Genomic DNA, 15802 nt, shown 5'->3' with positions numbered 1-15802 from the left:
GCCACAGGGCCCAGCACCAACAATTGCGACATCGTATAGCATATTGCAGCTCGCCTTAAATGGGATTATGAATTGGTAGATTTATGAGGACCTGGCCGAAGTGCGAGAGACCCATTATCATAAGTAATGCTTCGCTGGGTTTTAAGGTCCTCTAACCGCCCCCAACCCTGGACCCATGAGGAGCGGATAGCATAATCATAGCATCTGCGTTGATCATCCAGCAACAAGTAGTAATTGGTGGAAGTTATGGTGTTGCGGTTATTGGAGAAAAACTGCTGCGGTGTTCGGGAATGAGGACCTTAAGCCAGCTGTGAATTGCGCCGACAGCACATCTACACACTCTCGAGCTATTTTTCCAGTGTCATGACAGGCAAGTGCCCGACTGAATCAGTGTTTGGTGCAATGGTTCCGAAGCCATGATTGTTGTCAGATGCTAGCAGCTTTTGAGGCACTGAAAAAGGCACAATTTGTTGAAGTCGAAATTGTATGGGTTGCGGATATTCGCCTCGAACTCCTCAGATTTTGAGGGAAATTGGCGAGGATTTTCTATCCTGGTGGATGCGTGAGTCAGTGTAGTATCTTCTTCACCCTTACCCGATTTCGTTTCTGCAGAGTCGAATCACTCAATCCAAGACATCTTAATCTGAAACCGATCCAGGTCATCAAAGTCGGCATAGACCGTGGTGTGGTCGCCCATGTCTTTTTCTCACGATCGGGTATCATAGGCAGCCTTAATATATCTGTTAATCGGCTTCCTTTTTCCCCAAGCATGTCACCCAAAGCTGTATCTTGCAGGCGAGCTATCGGTGGTACCAAATGTCCATTAAGCGCAGTTACATCCTGTGTTACGACAGCCAAGGTGATGATGCCTTGGACTGTTGTTCTAACTGCGAGTAGAATCTGGTTCAAGCTACGTGACGAGGTTCAACGCCTACCTCTCAGCTTCTGCAGCTTTCTCCGGACTAAGCGATGGCATTGTGAAAGATATTGCACTAAATGTCACATGCCATTATTTGAAAACTCGACAATGTTGATGGGAAATAGAATATCACGAGACGCCTTTATGATGAGACAAAAAAACGGCTTGGGGATTTACGCTTGAGTTTTGTCCTGAGGTTAATTTAGAGATGCCTGAGGTTCAGCAAAGTACTTTATCGGCGGTACATTTGTTTGACTGTGCGCATGCGGTATGATCGCGGATGGGGTGAGCTCAATAAAGAGATCACCACGTCTCTAAATAGTCAACTATATAACCAATAGAACCAGGACAAATAGCTCCAGCCAAGTTTCACGATTTGGGCTTTGAACGGAGAGATGGACAATGCGTACCCCTGCAAACTCGTCCTAGATGCGCTGGATCCCGAAACCCACCGTCAAAGCTGACGATTTGACAAATCAAGCCCATAGCTCTGAAGGTGCGTTCCAGCATACCTTGTAATCCCTCTCGGGTTGACGAACGCGTTGAGTTTGTGTGTAGCCGAAACGCTGTGTATAGTCCTGCTCTTCAACAGTGGGCACGCCACTGCCATCTATGACCAAGAAATCCTTCTAGACAATGGTTATCTTTCCGACTTAGGGTTCTGATCTCAATACATCAGTAACGCGAATGCTTCTTCGTCTCGAGAGCTGATCGCAGATGTGTGCCTTTGTGCCTTTCAAGATTCATCCATGGATGGTTTGAAAGAGCTAGCTCGTTCGGACTGCTATTCATAGTTTTAGAGTAATCGAAAGTCGCCATTTTGAATGATCAAAATTTCGATCGGCAGCTCTTTCACTCCTAAACTGCTTGGAACTTCCCTAGTCGAATGACCTAGACGTCCAGCGTCAAGGTAATGGCGATGGTGTGAAATGGGCTGTGGCGGGCCCCGGAAAAATCAAGTCCCCATGACCAGTGACTTCGATGTGATACTTTGTTCATTACACAGAATTACGACCAAGCGTCGCATGCCTCCCCCATCTCTCTGCTTACCTGAATTAGCCCAAGAGCCCCTGATCGAAGGACCCGACCAAAGAGGAAATTGGCCAGGATCACCAGGATCAGTAACCGCCAGCAGCGAAGCGTCATTCCATTCTCAGACACAAATTTTGGGTATTTTACCTGCTGACAACGTTTCAGAATCTCGCAAGTTAGTGTGAGTTATTTAAAGCGCGCGTTGTTGGATATTTTGATTGTGGAATTCTCGGTTGAACTGGTTTGTTTGGATTGAGCAATAGGAAGCTGGAGGCGGATTAGTGCTCGAACCGGCCGTTGGGGCCGAAGCTACGTCAGGTATAGTGTCAGGGGGTTGAGGCCCCCCACAAGAACAAAAGTTCGAGATCGAATCGAGCGGGATTCCAACGGTCCATTTACTCGCTGGAACAATATTCAGTCCCAAAGATCATAGAAGTTCTTGGTAAGCGCAGTATACCGTGTTGAAAGAAATGTCCCCTAATAGTGTTGACGTCTTCCATGCCTTCATTGAGCGTCTTCTAAAGGCTTGGATAGCATCACCAAAAAAGATTCGGGACACTCATTGCCTCTAACCGAAGCTAGTCATATTGCACGTCTATATTTATATCATCAAGTGTGAATACGCCTTGGCAGTGTAAATAAAGAAGCGGTGATTTCCTTCTACGCGTGACGTGTACGAAGAACGGGTGTGCAAATCCGGGGGTCAGGGGAACTTAGGGGGTCAGGAGTTCGGCACCATATCTTGCATTTCCGAGCTGGTCGCTCATACATGCGGATGATTGGTAGAAACGATGGCATTAACTCAACCTGTGTCTCAAATACTGATACTACACTACCTATTTCCTTTAGGTTGATATTCCGTCTCAAGCATGAGGAACTCCTGTATCAACGCCGGTTGGTAATTGCCCTTTCCTCAAGAACGCCTGGTCAGATCTCCATCCAGGTTGGGCTTCTGTCTAGGGGTAGTCCCGAAAATTTGCATTCAGCGGGTCTCGGTCAATCATGAACGAGAACTTCTTCTGATTTGCCTTCAGGTATGCAGGGAGATCAACTCGTGAGTCCACCTTAGTATACTTCTCGCTTTCACGGTCGAAAAGATCAAGGCCATTGCGGACCCGCCGCACAATCTCTGCTGGGTCTCGGAACTCCGGTTGATCATATTCGGTGTGTGAAAATGAGCCGATTTTATTGTCCATCTGTGCTACCGTCTCGAAACAGCTGCTACAGTGCCAGGATGAGTTGGCGATGTCCCAGTCTCCTCGACCCATGCGAAGATCCTCTGGTTTGATCGTGGAACTGCCTTGGTAGAATGTGGCCTGCGGATGGTTCCAGTCTCCTCCTTCATGTTCCCATTGGAAAGAATAGTAGAAGAAACGACTGCGCAGTGTTGTTCTCTCCGGGAACAGACAATTGCGAAGAAGCGTCAGAGTAGATGGTCGAGGAATCTCATCAATGTCCGACACCAACACGACGTCTCCCAGACTTGGTGCTTGAACACCAATAAGGCTGGGAAAGACGATGTCAAGCATGGCATTCCTTTGATAGTGCTCTCTCTCCCAGGTCGAGTTTTCTTCCATTCCTTGAAAATCCACCATGTGGTATATGATTTGTGGTGCGAACTTTGCAAATCGGTGAAAATTGTTTTTGAAATGGAGCGGCTTTGGATGATTCGTGAACGTCCTTGACGATTCCACAATCACGAAATAATCTACCTGGTGATGGAGTTCATTGAGACGAATTTCCAGCCAGTCAAGCTCGGTGCCAATCAGGAACAAGTCGTATATCTTTCGATGTTTCTCCCGCTCGGGGAAAATTTTGAATTTCTGTGTATCGCAAACATACTCAGCCTCTTCCAGTGGAAGAAAGCTGCCAGTATGCGCTTCTGCTGGTTTCTGGAGCGTCAAGCCATACGTGGATGACTCTATCCGTTGGTGGGTGCTGTGGCCAACATGAAAAAGATTGTAGAGAACAAGAATCGCGACTATGGACAGAAGGGCTTTCCTCAAGTACCTCTTCGAGGTAGATGTGAGATTGAAAGATGTTCGAGTAGGACTTTGAACCCCTTTCTCCGCGTCCCTAACGCCCGGAGGCGACATTAATCGTAGAGGCATGGCTTTGAAAGACATACAAAGTTGTATGGAGTAAGAATGTTCGGTATGAGACTACTAGAAGCAAGTGATCAAGATTGGTAAGTCTTCTGGACAGTAGCCTAAGGGTCGAGTACATCTAGAAGATCTCAGCTGAGCACTGATGCCGGTCCCTCAAACGTGATGCAAACCAACTGAGCAGTGCTAAGCGAGTGAATTTGCTATGGAAATTAATCTTTCGCTGTCTGGACATCTCTCTCGTGAGCACTCCGTGGCTTAGCTACCAAGGTATCTGCCAATTCGATTAGAAATAGACTGGATCGAGAGCATACCCACGGGGCGAGCATGATAGGAAGCCCGGCACCATCTCGAGATTCCATCGGGTCGGAGGGCCCACCAAAGCTTGGACACGGCAGAGAAGAGAAACCCCTCTCAACCAGATTTCCGGGCGCCTGCCAAAAGCTGAGAATAACAATGCGTCCATGTGGCAAGAAGAAAAGTGTCTGAGCGCGATTGTGACGACGGAAAATCTCTCAAATTCCGCATGCTGGTCAATGCGCAAAATGCAGGTGCACTTGAACCGTGTCGCAGTGCGAAGTAAAAGCTCGCGCTGGTGGCGCAGAGTGAGTGAGACCGGGCTCTTCGCCCTCATTGGGCATGTGGGTGCATATCGGCGAACGAGATGTGTTCGCGAACCTGGGGTCTCAAGCTGTTCCTGTTCCTGTTCCTGTTCCTGAAGGTCCAAGCGTGCCGCGGAGGGGTTTCCCCGTAGGAAGGCTGCCAACCCTCAGAAAATACTCACAACACTCCAAGAGGTCTGTGCTCCCTTGTAATGACAACGAATGTCCGTGCATGGCTGAGATTCGCTGGTATTAAATGCAACCTATGCTTGTTAGCTAGGTAGAGGGCTTACCCCTTTGGGCCCCCCAGCCTTGCATCATACCACACCAATATTTCTAGGCCTTGAAGACATCACCCTGTCGTCGAGTTCAGACTGGTGCTGCCCGCTGTTTCCTCTCGACGAAAACTGGCATGATGTTTTTTCTTTCTCGATTGCCATCTTATGTTGGCATCACCGTATTATTCATTTCTTTGATATATTTGTACCAGCACGGGACTATCACACATTCCAGTCCTGATTCCAAGGATTTTTGGGAAAGCCTTAAGCAAAAGCCCGAGAACCATAGTGGCCATGTGAAACCACAGCATCAGCCCCAGACCACATCAAATTTCGATATAAGCACAGCATCAGATATTTCCCGCCCTCCAAACTACACAAAATCGGCGACTCATGCAACAACAACTGCAGCAGAAGTCCCGACAGCTCTGGCTCAAACCCCTACGGTGTGTCCAGAATTGAAGCCGAATCTAATTCTCAGTGCAATCGATGGATCGCGATGGCAAGATCAAATTTTCATCTTTATGCAATCACTCGAAGTCGCCATCAGCGAAGAGGCCCTCCAGCGCCAGCGCAGCAACAGTTGTCCAACAGCACCAGTCCAGGTGAAGATCATCGTACCACAGACACTTGCGAAAGACCTTCCGGCAGGCTTTAATGCGCTGATGAAGAGGTATCCCTCGCTGGACTTTGTCGGTGTACTTCCAGACATTGAGGATGTCGCGGTGGTGCTGCGGCGTTTCCAAGGCTGGTCGGACTTCCTAAACGTTCATGCAAAAAACTATGAAAGAGTGTTGGCATGTGACTTGGATGTGGTCTTCCAACGGAATCCCTTTGGCATGCAGATGAAGCCCGATATTGAGCTACTTTATTTTGCAGAATGGAGGGGGATAAAAATCGGTCAATGCTCAGTCCACGTTGCTTGGTTCAACCAATGCGCCAGCCCGCAGACTGATTCATTCATCTCACATACACACATCTCCGACTACATGCATAAAGACCGCATCTGTGCGGGCTCTGTGTATGGCACTGCCCGAGCAATGAAGGTTTACATGTCTACCATGGCCTCGCAGTTAAAGGTCTCCAAGTATCACTGCAACGACCAAGCGATGCACATCCACATATACTATTCTGAACTCTTGGACAAAGAGCTCAGAAGCAATGGTGTTGGGAAGACTGAGCTGGTTCCCAATGATGAAGCACTCTTTGGTAGTGTCGGAACCACCCCCATGGTTGCATTCAATGAATGGGGTGAGATGTTGAATGAAAAGGGCGAGGTCCAAGTTGGCGTGCACCAGTACAAGACTCATTCGCTTCTGTCGGATATCGTGTGGAGAAGATTCGGATGGTTGGCAGAGGTCGGTCTGAATGGCTCAATCCCGTCTGTGGCTCCCTTGGTTGAGAACGTCAAGGCACAGCAGAAGTTGGGAATTGAGAGACACGGCGAACAACACCTTGACAATGAATCCGACCATACAGAGTCGGAATTTGACTTACGGCAGACCAGGGATGAGAAGAAAGGCGCTGAGGACCTGCCATACAAGCAATATCTGCTTTTGAATGTCTCGGAGGTGACGTGTGGAACACATGCATCATTGTGTTCTTGCAAGTACGAAGATTGCCAGGTCCATTATGAGTTATACTAGCCTTAATGTAGGATTTTCTATTTCCCTAAACATGAAAAATGAAAAATGAAAAATGAAAAATTGAATATCCATCCAAGTATGATCTACCTAGGGGATCGAATGCACTTTAGAAGACATGAAACTGATCACAATTGATATGCTGGTAAATATGCAGTAGGATATCACCTGTATGAACCCTAGGGCGCAGTCTGTATGATCGAGAGCGTGAATCTCAGTGGTAGGAAACTCCAGGATGTGGATGAATGGGGCTGTGAATGGTGGGAATAAATAAAAGTTCTTATTCAGCCTTGTCGTCCGATCCGCCAATTCACCCACGAGTAAATACTGCTAACCACTGCCATGAACACCTAATTCCATCCACCATTTTGCGGTCGACCCACATTGATGGAAAACATCGTTACCTGCAGGTCATCAGACCAAGGTATGCTAACAAGCTATTAAAATTCACGACTTTACACACTACTACTTTCCAACATGATTCTGCTCCAAGTACAAAGCATAAGAGTATCTATGAAAAGGTGGTGCGTCAGGAATCTGCGCGGAAAGTTTTCAGGATCAGGATCACTCACCCCATGATGCCCAGAACTGCAAGACCCACCCCAAAGGCACTTTCCACTCCAACAACTTCTCGCTTTACGATCCATCCTAATCCGATGACGAGGACAGTTTTGAGATGGCCGACGACGGTGCTGCTCACAGGGCCAGCATGAGTGATGATGTAGAATTGGGACACGTTTATGAGTGTGGCACACAGGCCGCTCTGGTCATGGTTAACTACAGTCGATGTCCCTCATGGGGAACTTACTGTGCCGATCATGAGCCATTGCTCACGAGTAATCTCACCCCAGACAGGATACTTATCCGTATAGTAACTGGAGACAGCAAGAATCAATCCTCCCAAAGGCATTTGATTCAACAACAGCTGTGAGCTTGAGATTTTGAGCTTCCGATAATAAGCGGAAACCCAGACAGTGTACAAAGCGCTCACAGCCACGCCGGTGAAAGCAAAGATCACACCAAGCATCGAGGTGCTATTCGAGGTAGATTTAGATTTGGACACAGCTTCCAGATACGACACGACCCCGACGCCAGCACACGCTGGCAAAAGCGCCATGGCTGCAAGAAATGGGATCTTGGATCCGTAGATGAAGAGGTTCATCAGAGCAGTCAACGGAGTAAGTAGGATCCGAACGATCTGGTAGAATACCACTGATGAATGTGCCAAAGACAAGTTCATGAGCACCACATTGGCCCCCATGGCGATCGTGAGAGGAAGAATCCCAATTGCACTGGTCTTTGCTGGTGCAAATGCCCCAATAATAGGCCTTGAAGCAACGTGTAAGGTGATCCAGGTGATGGCAAAATGAAAGGCCACGAAACTGAGCTGGCATTGGCGGAAAGCCGGGTCTGAGAAGATCGTCTTGTTGACATAAACCTATGACGAATAAGTTCAGATACTCCCAGGCTTGATAAAGGTTCTTGAACCTCGATTCCCAGGGGCGTAGGTGAGGACTCACAATGGTGACCGTCGCTAATGCGTTGACAATTATCCACTTGATAGTTTTTGCATCCATCGTACCGCGCTCAGTCGAGCGTTTCTCGGTAACGGGACTGGAGATCTCACCGACCTCATTGAAGGAGATTGCAGTGGACTTTTCCATATTCAGAGCCACCCTGAAGACACGAGATATAGTTTTCGAACTTGAGAAAATACTGTTGGTTCGTAGAATACTTTGCGTATTCTAAACAATCAGAATGTTTGCTCTTGTTTAATGTGGTGGAAGAAGAATCGTCAAGCTTCTGGCCGTACTCGTGCATCCAAGGCATGCATACAAGTACTGTGGTAACCGTGAATATCGAATGGAGCCTAACGATTTAGTTGGCTGGACCGTGGAAACACCCAAGACCTCGCCAATGATGGAGCAATGGGCTTTCACGGGTGATCTTCCTGGCTAACTCTGCCCCAGGAGCATCGACTCGCAGAGTGTTCTGAGTCTTACAGAACAGTTGTAATAGTGTGGTCGTGACGGTATTTCGCCTTGATCATGACCCACCAACTATTGTCATGGTGAGGTCTAGATCAGCATCAGCAGCGTTCTGCCTTCAGCTCTTCCTTCTCGACGCCTCCGACAAGGGTATAGCGGAACCAATGAGCAAATCCGTCGACTTTGGCCAGGCTCGGTCTTCGACTTTTGCATACAGTAACAGCAAGGTTCATGCAGCGAAGTCCGCAGTCTTGATAATGCTTGAAGCCTCTATCAAACTCTATTCTGAGTCAAAAAGAGGCTTTGGTATCGGTGTATCTTTCGATACCAGCGGGTCTGAGTTGCCTACCCGGATAAATCTGATAAGTTTGATGCAATACGGTGATAAGCCCGGTCATGGAGACTAAAGTGCCCCGCTTCTAGGCCACGAAGTTGAATAGATCGTAGAAGCGAGTAAATCTTCGCATGCCCGTCTAGGAAAGTCGCGGAGCCAGCAGACACGGGCCAAGGACCTGGAAAACCCTGGCCCAGCATCGCAGCTCTGTGGCCGTCGAAAGCTTCGGTGGCATCATGTTTGAACAGGCCTGAGCTCACAGCAAAACCACTCTTGGAATGCCACGTTTTTTCAGACCCAGAGACGTGGCATTCCGAGCCCTCGGGATTAGTCTGAGCGTCACCAGCTCCAGGGTAAATGACGTGATGGTGAACAGAGTGCCGGTAACCTCTGGTTTGACGTCCATGCTTGAGTGGTCAGCTCTGTATTCAGGGCAAATGACTTCACTCAACAAGCTTGTCTTTCATCTCGCACGTATCCGTGGATGGCAAAATGGCATAAAATGAAATTTTGAGTTACATTTCTGTCTTTGGCTGTTCGTGGCCCGTGCTGAATCCGGATTGTTTGTACCTGGTGGTCTGTGCTAGGGTTAGGGTTTAGGAGATGAGAGCTTTCAAGCCGTGGTGGTCAATGCGGCTGAACTATTGGAAACCGCAGAGACCACCTCGGATGGGCGATTTTACTGTTGTCTGACAGAAAGAAAGGAATTCGATTCCTGTTCCTATAATGGCAAACTTAGCTAATTTGCCCTGATGATCTTCTGTTTACAAGAGGTAGATCCACAATTTGGAGAGTGATCTTCATGCAAAAAGAGAAGTACTCCATCTCAGCCTCGTCCTACTTCGAGAAATCTGCCGGTGCCCAACAAAGTGTTCAACTTCATGAGCATTATGCAGAATCCGCCCAAGGAAGGAAGAATGCATCCAGGGTTATCGGGTCTTGACCACAAGCGTTATCGCCGAATAATCTGTAAAAGAAGGCTGCTAATCTTCACCGTTGTACTCGTCGGCACCTTCTTCCTGTGGCATGCTCTGGGAGGAACGTCACCTTCGGGATCTGAAACGCGGCGGTATTCGAAAGACCTGAAGACATACCCCAAGAGGACAGATATTCCAGAGAGCGAGTGGAAAGAGACCAGCGTCGTCCTTGCTGTGCCATTGAAGGTTGGGGCACCGGACAACCAGACACCGACGTCGAGGATAGTCACAGCATTGAGAAAACCAGATGGCGACAATAAAGTATCCTCCAATGCAAACTTGCATCCCAAGGATTTCTCGATAATTGGTCAGCATGCGCGAGTCGAAACACGATCCTTGGCCAAACAACAGCAACTCGGATCTTTGCCATTCCAGCGCCAGCCCGAGATGGAGGCTGCACTGAGTCGTGTGGTCACAAGCCTGCCGGGTGAGATGCATATGCGTGATCTCCTTAGGCCAGTCGAAGGGACAGGAAAGGAAAAACTTCACGAGATGGGTCTCCGTACTCGATCCTACGGAGAGTTCTTCCAGATCTGGGAAGACTTGCATATTGTGTCAGATCCTGATGGAACATCATATGTCAGAAATGATATAGTGCAATATTTGACTAGACTGAGAGAAAGCCCTGGCCTCGCGACCCAAGGGGCTGGGATTTTTTCATCAATGACAACCGGGCAAATCATCAGGACTTACGAAACTTACAGGCACTTTTTGGCGAAGTTCGGGCAGCTGTTGTTTCCCTATACATCACCGTTCTTTCCCGACCATATGTCGTTACATCTCCAATTCAAGAACGCACAACGAGGGATAGTTTTGACAGCAGGTGATGACCAAGCCCACTTTCTGATGACGACCATTTACTCATTCCGTAAGTGCTCTGAAATAAGCGAGGACAAGTAATTGACAAAAACCATAGGAAAGCTTGGCTGCACCTTACCCATTGAGGTGATGTATCTCGGCGACTCGGACCTTTCAGAAGACTATCGTGCAGAGCTAGAGGCTATTGAGGGTGTTGTCACTCGAGATGTATCTCAAATGGTAAATGACGAAGGTTGGAAGCTGGCAGGGTGGGCCATCAAAGCGTTTGCGATTCTTTTTTCCAGTTTCCGGGAAGTCATATTCATCGACGCCGACAGTGCATTTTTCCAAGACCCAGCGGTGCTTTTCGACGATCTAGAGTATCAAAAAACCGGGGCTCTTTTCTTCAAAGACCGGCTGATGATGCCCGAGTCCAAGAAGCGATGGGTGCAGCAAGTGCTACCCAAGCCGTTCTCACCACAGGTGAAACAGAACCGATTCTGGACCGGCGAGAGCGCACACATGCAAGAGTCAGGTGTTGTTGTTGTCGACAAATGGAAGCACTTTCTCTCCATGCTGTTGGTGACAAGAATGAATGGCCCTGACCGTGATGGCGATGAAGACCAAGGGATCGTCGGGGTATACGACATGGTATATGGTAAGTTGCTCTCTCAAATTTGAAAGGGCTATCACTCACGATCTTTAGGCGATAAAGAAACCTTCTGGTTAGGTTGGGAACTTAGTGGCGATTTCAAATACGCATTCCACAAGGGGGATGCAGGGACTATGGGCGTTGTTAATCAAACCCATCACGTTGACATTGAAGTTGAGACCTCGTCAGAAGAAGATCATACAGGAGATCAACAGAGAGATCAACACCACCAGGGCCACGATGGGCCATCAAACGACAATTTCACCATCTGCGCACCACAATTGCTTCACCTGGACACCAACGGCAAACCCCTCTGGTTCAACGGTTGGGTCCTCGACAATAAATTTGCCGACAAGTCACACAAGCAATTCGCAGTATTTGAGGATTATGTGGTAGAGCCGCACAACTGGGTTGGTGAGGATGCATGGCAGCTACAGCAGGACAATCAATGCTGCTTGACGACTTATCCGGGGCTGAAGTTTGAATTTACGAAAGCCGAGAAAGGAGTGCTCAGCATGATCATCGACCGAGCTAAAGACATTGAGGCTGCGGTTTTGTCATAGTCCAGGTGGGGGATTCGATAGGGAGGGCGTCAATCGTGATATAATCAGTGATCGTCCGCGAGATTTAGATTTTTGGGGTAGGAGTTAATCGAAAGACATTTCAGATTCCAGCATAAAAAGACATTCTCTCCGTCAATAACTTGTAGACATTTGCCAATGGAATTTTGGCCATCATCATGAGGCCATCAGCAAGGAACACGTTGAATGACGCATCGCGCTGTGGCTGTTAATCCCAACTTTGGTTCACGCAGGTACACGTTTGTAATCTGCATCTCATAACTGAAAAGTCCACCGAAGCAACTCTAAATCCACCACACGTCAACCACATCAACCACGTCCATCTTCAATGTGACCCTCGCCGATGCACGTCCCCTACGAACATTGACAGTGCACCGGTGGGTACTCAGCCTGCAAGACGCTCGTCCGAGATCATTCTTCCATCGATCCTTCTACCGATCCTTCCATCTAACGTCATTCCCAATATGACGTCGTGCTTCTTGACGCCCAGCAGTGCACGTCCACCTACCAATGAAGTCATCTGAGGAAGTGAGCATCTTCCAGAGCTCTGGTCCGCTTGGAAGCCCTGAACCTAGCCATCATGGCCTTCTCCACACCCGCTGGTCACTGCAGCTTGGTGGGCAGTTCATCTTTGCCATATCCATTCGTCCCCTCAAGGGAATAAGGAGCGTTCTACCATCGGAGGCATTATCTCAGCACTTTGTGCAATGTATTTTCGATTCTCAACATCGTGCCTGCGTGTGAAGATTGCCAACAGACTGGATGACTTTCCGATGCAGGGTCGATGCTAATTCTGGCGCCGACGGAACATCGGCACCGGATCCAGCGCTTTGGTTGTGGAAATAGCATCCTGCACGGAGCAACTTATGTAACCCGATGGGGTGTTCCAATTGACTTCGTCGTCGGACAGCTGTTGACCCGACCCTAAGGATCAGGAAGTCTCCCCTTGTCCAGGGATGAAACAATGTGTCGCAGTCAGTGCTTTGACCAGAGGGAGAGTGAGAGCGAGAGAAAAACGTGGTTGACACTTTACCTGTGCACCTCAACCATCCAGCTGGAAAGTGTCTGTGCTAAGGTCACTGCTGGGAAAGAGGAGACTTTATGCGCGAAGGGAAAATCCTCTCTTCGACGATCTTACGTAGGCTCGTGCAGCCATACCTGAATCATGTCCTGAGATCCATTCCGGTGTTTCGGTCGACGTGTTCCGATGCGAGTGCTTCGGTCATTTCAAGTGTCGAAATGCCGACGCATGTCTGACTGATTCTGCTTTTCAGGACTCGCCAAAGACTCTCGGCTACTTGGTGCCCTAGAAGAAGACAGGGCTTGCAATAATGGGTGTTCAGCTATGTCTTTGGCGTTCGAGTCAAACCCAATAGCGACAAGCCTCGCAACTGTCGTGCTTGTTCCATACCATGATCAAAACTGGTCAGAAGCCCTCATACTTCCCACAAGATACGGGACCTTGACACAGACCCGCTACTGGTCTTTGCAGTCCTACATATGCCTCACACGTGTAAGCAACCAAGTTGCTGGGTTTCGCATTTTATGTCTCCTCGCAATTATAGAGTTCGCAGATGCCGCAGGTTCCCAAAGTGGAAGTTTCGCCAAGCTTACGCTGAAAATTACGACTATTGGCGGCTCACCACGGATACATCTGAGCTCGGATCACCTTTCGTTCGCTTAGCTGTCTGATTGCAAATCGGGACCTGATCAAGCGAGATCTTGACAGTGCTGTCATTGCTGTCGGCGATTATGTTGTACAGATAGCCTCGATCGTGGTGTTTGCATTTTCAACGCTCAATGTGGGGAGGCGTCAATACCACTCCTGCATAAACGCGAGAATCATCAAGTATAGCTCAAGCCATCTTTATGCAACAATGGACTTCTGCTGAAACTTCTCTTTCAACTGCTGAAGCCCTGACTCTGTCAACAGTATGACCGCGCGCGGAAACACCTTGGCACTCAGTCATGCCGCCACCTCGTGGCTACAGGGATCTTCAAATGTCTGTGCTTTTCTCCCATGTTACCTTTGCCGGGGATCTGGCAAGACACCCTCAGCTCTAGTTCGGGTCCATTGCCTTCAATCGTGCCAAATCGCAAGCCTGGAATTTCGTCTCCACTTTCGAACTTTATGACGATTCTGGATCTGGCGGCAGACTAAACGGAGCCTTGAGCCCTTTTTCACGTGACTAATATCACCCGCGCTCAATGCTTCCGTCCCCCATACGACAGAAATGGTAGGTGTATGCAAAAGATAATTCTTTGTTTGCGGCACTTGCTCAGATACCTTTTGCTCGCCAAGCAGTTTTGAGGTGTCCGTGTAATGGTAACCACGTCATATTAGGAGATGCTTTATTCAAAGGGTCAACTTGTTCCACGACCATGGACATGGGTCATTGTTCGGAAGAACACGCACCTCTTGCGGGAGAGTGGAAGCTCTATCAGAATGGACGCCATGGCCACTGTGCCTCTTCCTCGGATCACAAACTAGGCTTCAAACTCTATCACTCGAGCCTGCTCAGGTCTCTTGTCCGGGTTGCACGCTTTTTTACGAAATCCCTGCTCGCGGTGTGGACACCATCCCGTGGGCCTGCTACTCGGGAAGCAACTCTCATCCTATTGACATTTACAAAGTTTCACTCTAACACCTTGACCCTGGCCAGTGTATACACCTTCTGTGGATCTCGACCATTGGGTTTGCCTCCACAGATACACCGAGAGGATTTCTTCAAGCTAATCGTTTAGTCTAAATTCACTCCGGACAAATACCCTGGTCATGAACTACATACGACTTGGTTGGGACTATCGATTTGTCTCATGGCGCCATCTTCAGCTCGCCTTCGATCCACCAGAGGAGGAAGGTCCACAGGACTGAGTGAGGATTCCGGAAGGTCTCGAGTCCAACGCTGTGACCAACAGACCCTCTCGAATATACCACGCCTCTTCAAATCATCTTGAGGAGCTGGGCACTGACCAAGTGAGGAAGATGGTGGACGTTCACGCCCCTCATCCGGAGGTATTGATAATATCTCTCACAGGTCCATGAACATCTTGTCAATCTTCACATCAAGTGCTCCTATTCCGAGCTACCCTTCGTTACAAGTTTGCCATTGCAAGTATGTTGTACGTTCTTTTGTTGATATTCGCCCTTGTCGGGCTGGGTCCCCTCGTTCGCCCAGTCGATGCCGCACCAGGTGCTTTGGGATATGGTGTTCCTCATGGTACTACATCAATTCTTAATCAATATTCAAGGGTGAAGACTGTTGAACATTCTGCGCAATCAATTGCTCATAACGTTCGGGGAAAGAAGGAAAAGGTAAGACGCCAGGCCGCTACCACTAACGCTCCAGCAGCAGCCCAGACCCAGGCTGCCCAGCAGACCCAGGCTGCCCAGCAGACCCAGGCCGCACAACAGACCCAGGCCGCACAGCAAACCCAGGCCGCACAGCAGACTCAGGCCAAGGTCAGCACTGGCAATCCACAAACCCAGGCTGCTCAACAGACACAGGCCAAAGTCAGTACTGGCCAAGCTCAAGTCAGCACAGGAAAGCCAAGTACTGGACAACCTCAGGTCAGCACTGGTAAGCCAAGCACCGGCGCCCCAGCACAAAGTACGGGGAAGCAGAGCACCGCTGCCCCAAGCACTGGAGCCCAAAGTACCGGGAAGCAAAGTACTGGTGCCCCAAGCACGGGAGCCCAAAGTACCGGGAAGCAAAGTACTGGTGCCCCAAGCACGGGAGCACAAAGTACCGGGAAGCAAAGTACTGGTGCCCCAAGCACGGGAGCACAAAGTACGGGGAAGCAGAGCACCGCTGCTCCAAGCACAGGAGCCCAAAGTACCGGGAAGCAAAGTACTGGTGCCCCAAGCACGGGAGCCCAAAGTACCGGGAAGC

The 15802-nt window shown here is 49.0% G+C and overlaps 4 protein-coding genes across 4 annotated transcripts; 2 read left to right on the top strand and 2 right to left on the bottom strand.

Annotated features, from left to right (window-relative positions):
- Window positions 1-2907: 2907 nt before the first annotated feature.
- LTR84_006708 (uncharacterized protein) lies at window positions 2908-4047 on the bottom strand (the record flags this gene model as incomplete). Its single annotated transcript, XM_064850266.1, has 1 exon — window positions 2908-4047. The coding sequence occupies one exon, from the start codon at window positions 4045-4047 to the stop codon at window positions 2908-2910; it is 1140 nt and encodes a 379-aa protein (XP_064702748.1).
- Window positions 4048-5070: 1023 nt separating this feature from the next.
- On the top strand, window positions 5071-6582 carry LTR84_006707 (uncharacterized protein; the record flags this gene model as incomplete). The annotated part of the gene is made up of 1 exon (XM_064850265.1): window positions 5071-6582. One exon carries the CDS (start codon window positions 5071-5073, stop codon window positions 6580-6582), a length of 1512 nt encoding a protein of 503 aa, XP_064702747.1.
- A 462-nt stretch (window positions 6583-7044) lies between these two features.
- On the bottom strand, window positions 7045-8243 carry LTR84_006706 (uncharacterized protein; the record flags this gene model as incomplete). Its single annotated transcript, XM_064850264.1, has 4 exons — window positions 7045-7090; window positions 7152-7342; window positions 7388-8017; window positions 8100-8243. The coding sequence occupies 4 exons, from the start codon at window positions 8241-8243 to the stop codon at window positions 7045-7047; spliced, it is 1011 nt and encodes a 336-aa protein (XP_064702746.1).
- Window positions 8244-9791: 1548 nt separating this feature from the next.
- Window positions 9792-11891, top strand: LTR84_006705 (uncharacterized protein; the record flags this gene model as incomplete). The annotated part of the gene is made up of 3 exons (XM_064850263.1): window positions 9792-10746; window positions 10795-11334; window positions 11383-11891. The coding sequence occupies 3 exons, from the start codon at window positions 9792-9794 to the stop codon at window positions 11889-11891; spliced, it is 2004 nt and encodes a 667-aa protein (XP_064702745.1).
- Window positions 11892-15802: the final 3911 nt, after the last annotated feature.

The sequence above is a fragment of the Exophiala bonariae genome, assembly GCF_035927105.1.
Source record: "Exophiala bonariae strain CCFEE 5792 chromosome Unknown scaffold_26, whole genome shotgun sequence".
In the NCBI taxonomy this organism is placed as follows: Eukaryota; Fungi; Ascomycota; class Eurotiomycetes; order Chaetothyriales; family Herpotrichiellaceae; genus Exophiala; species Exophiala bonariae.
This window is presented reverse-complemented; position numbering and strand designations above follow the sequence as displayed.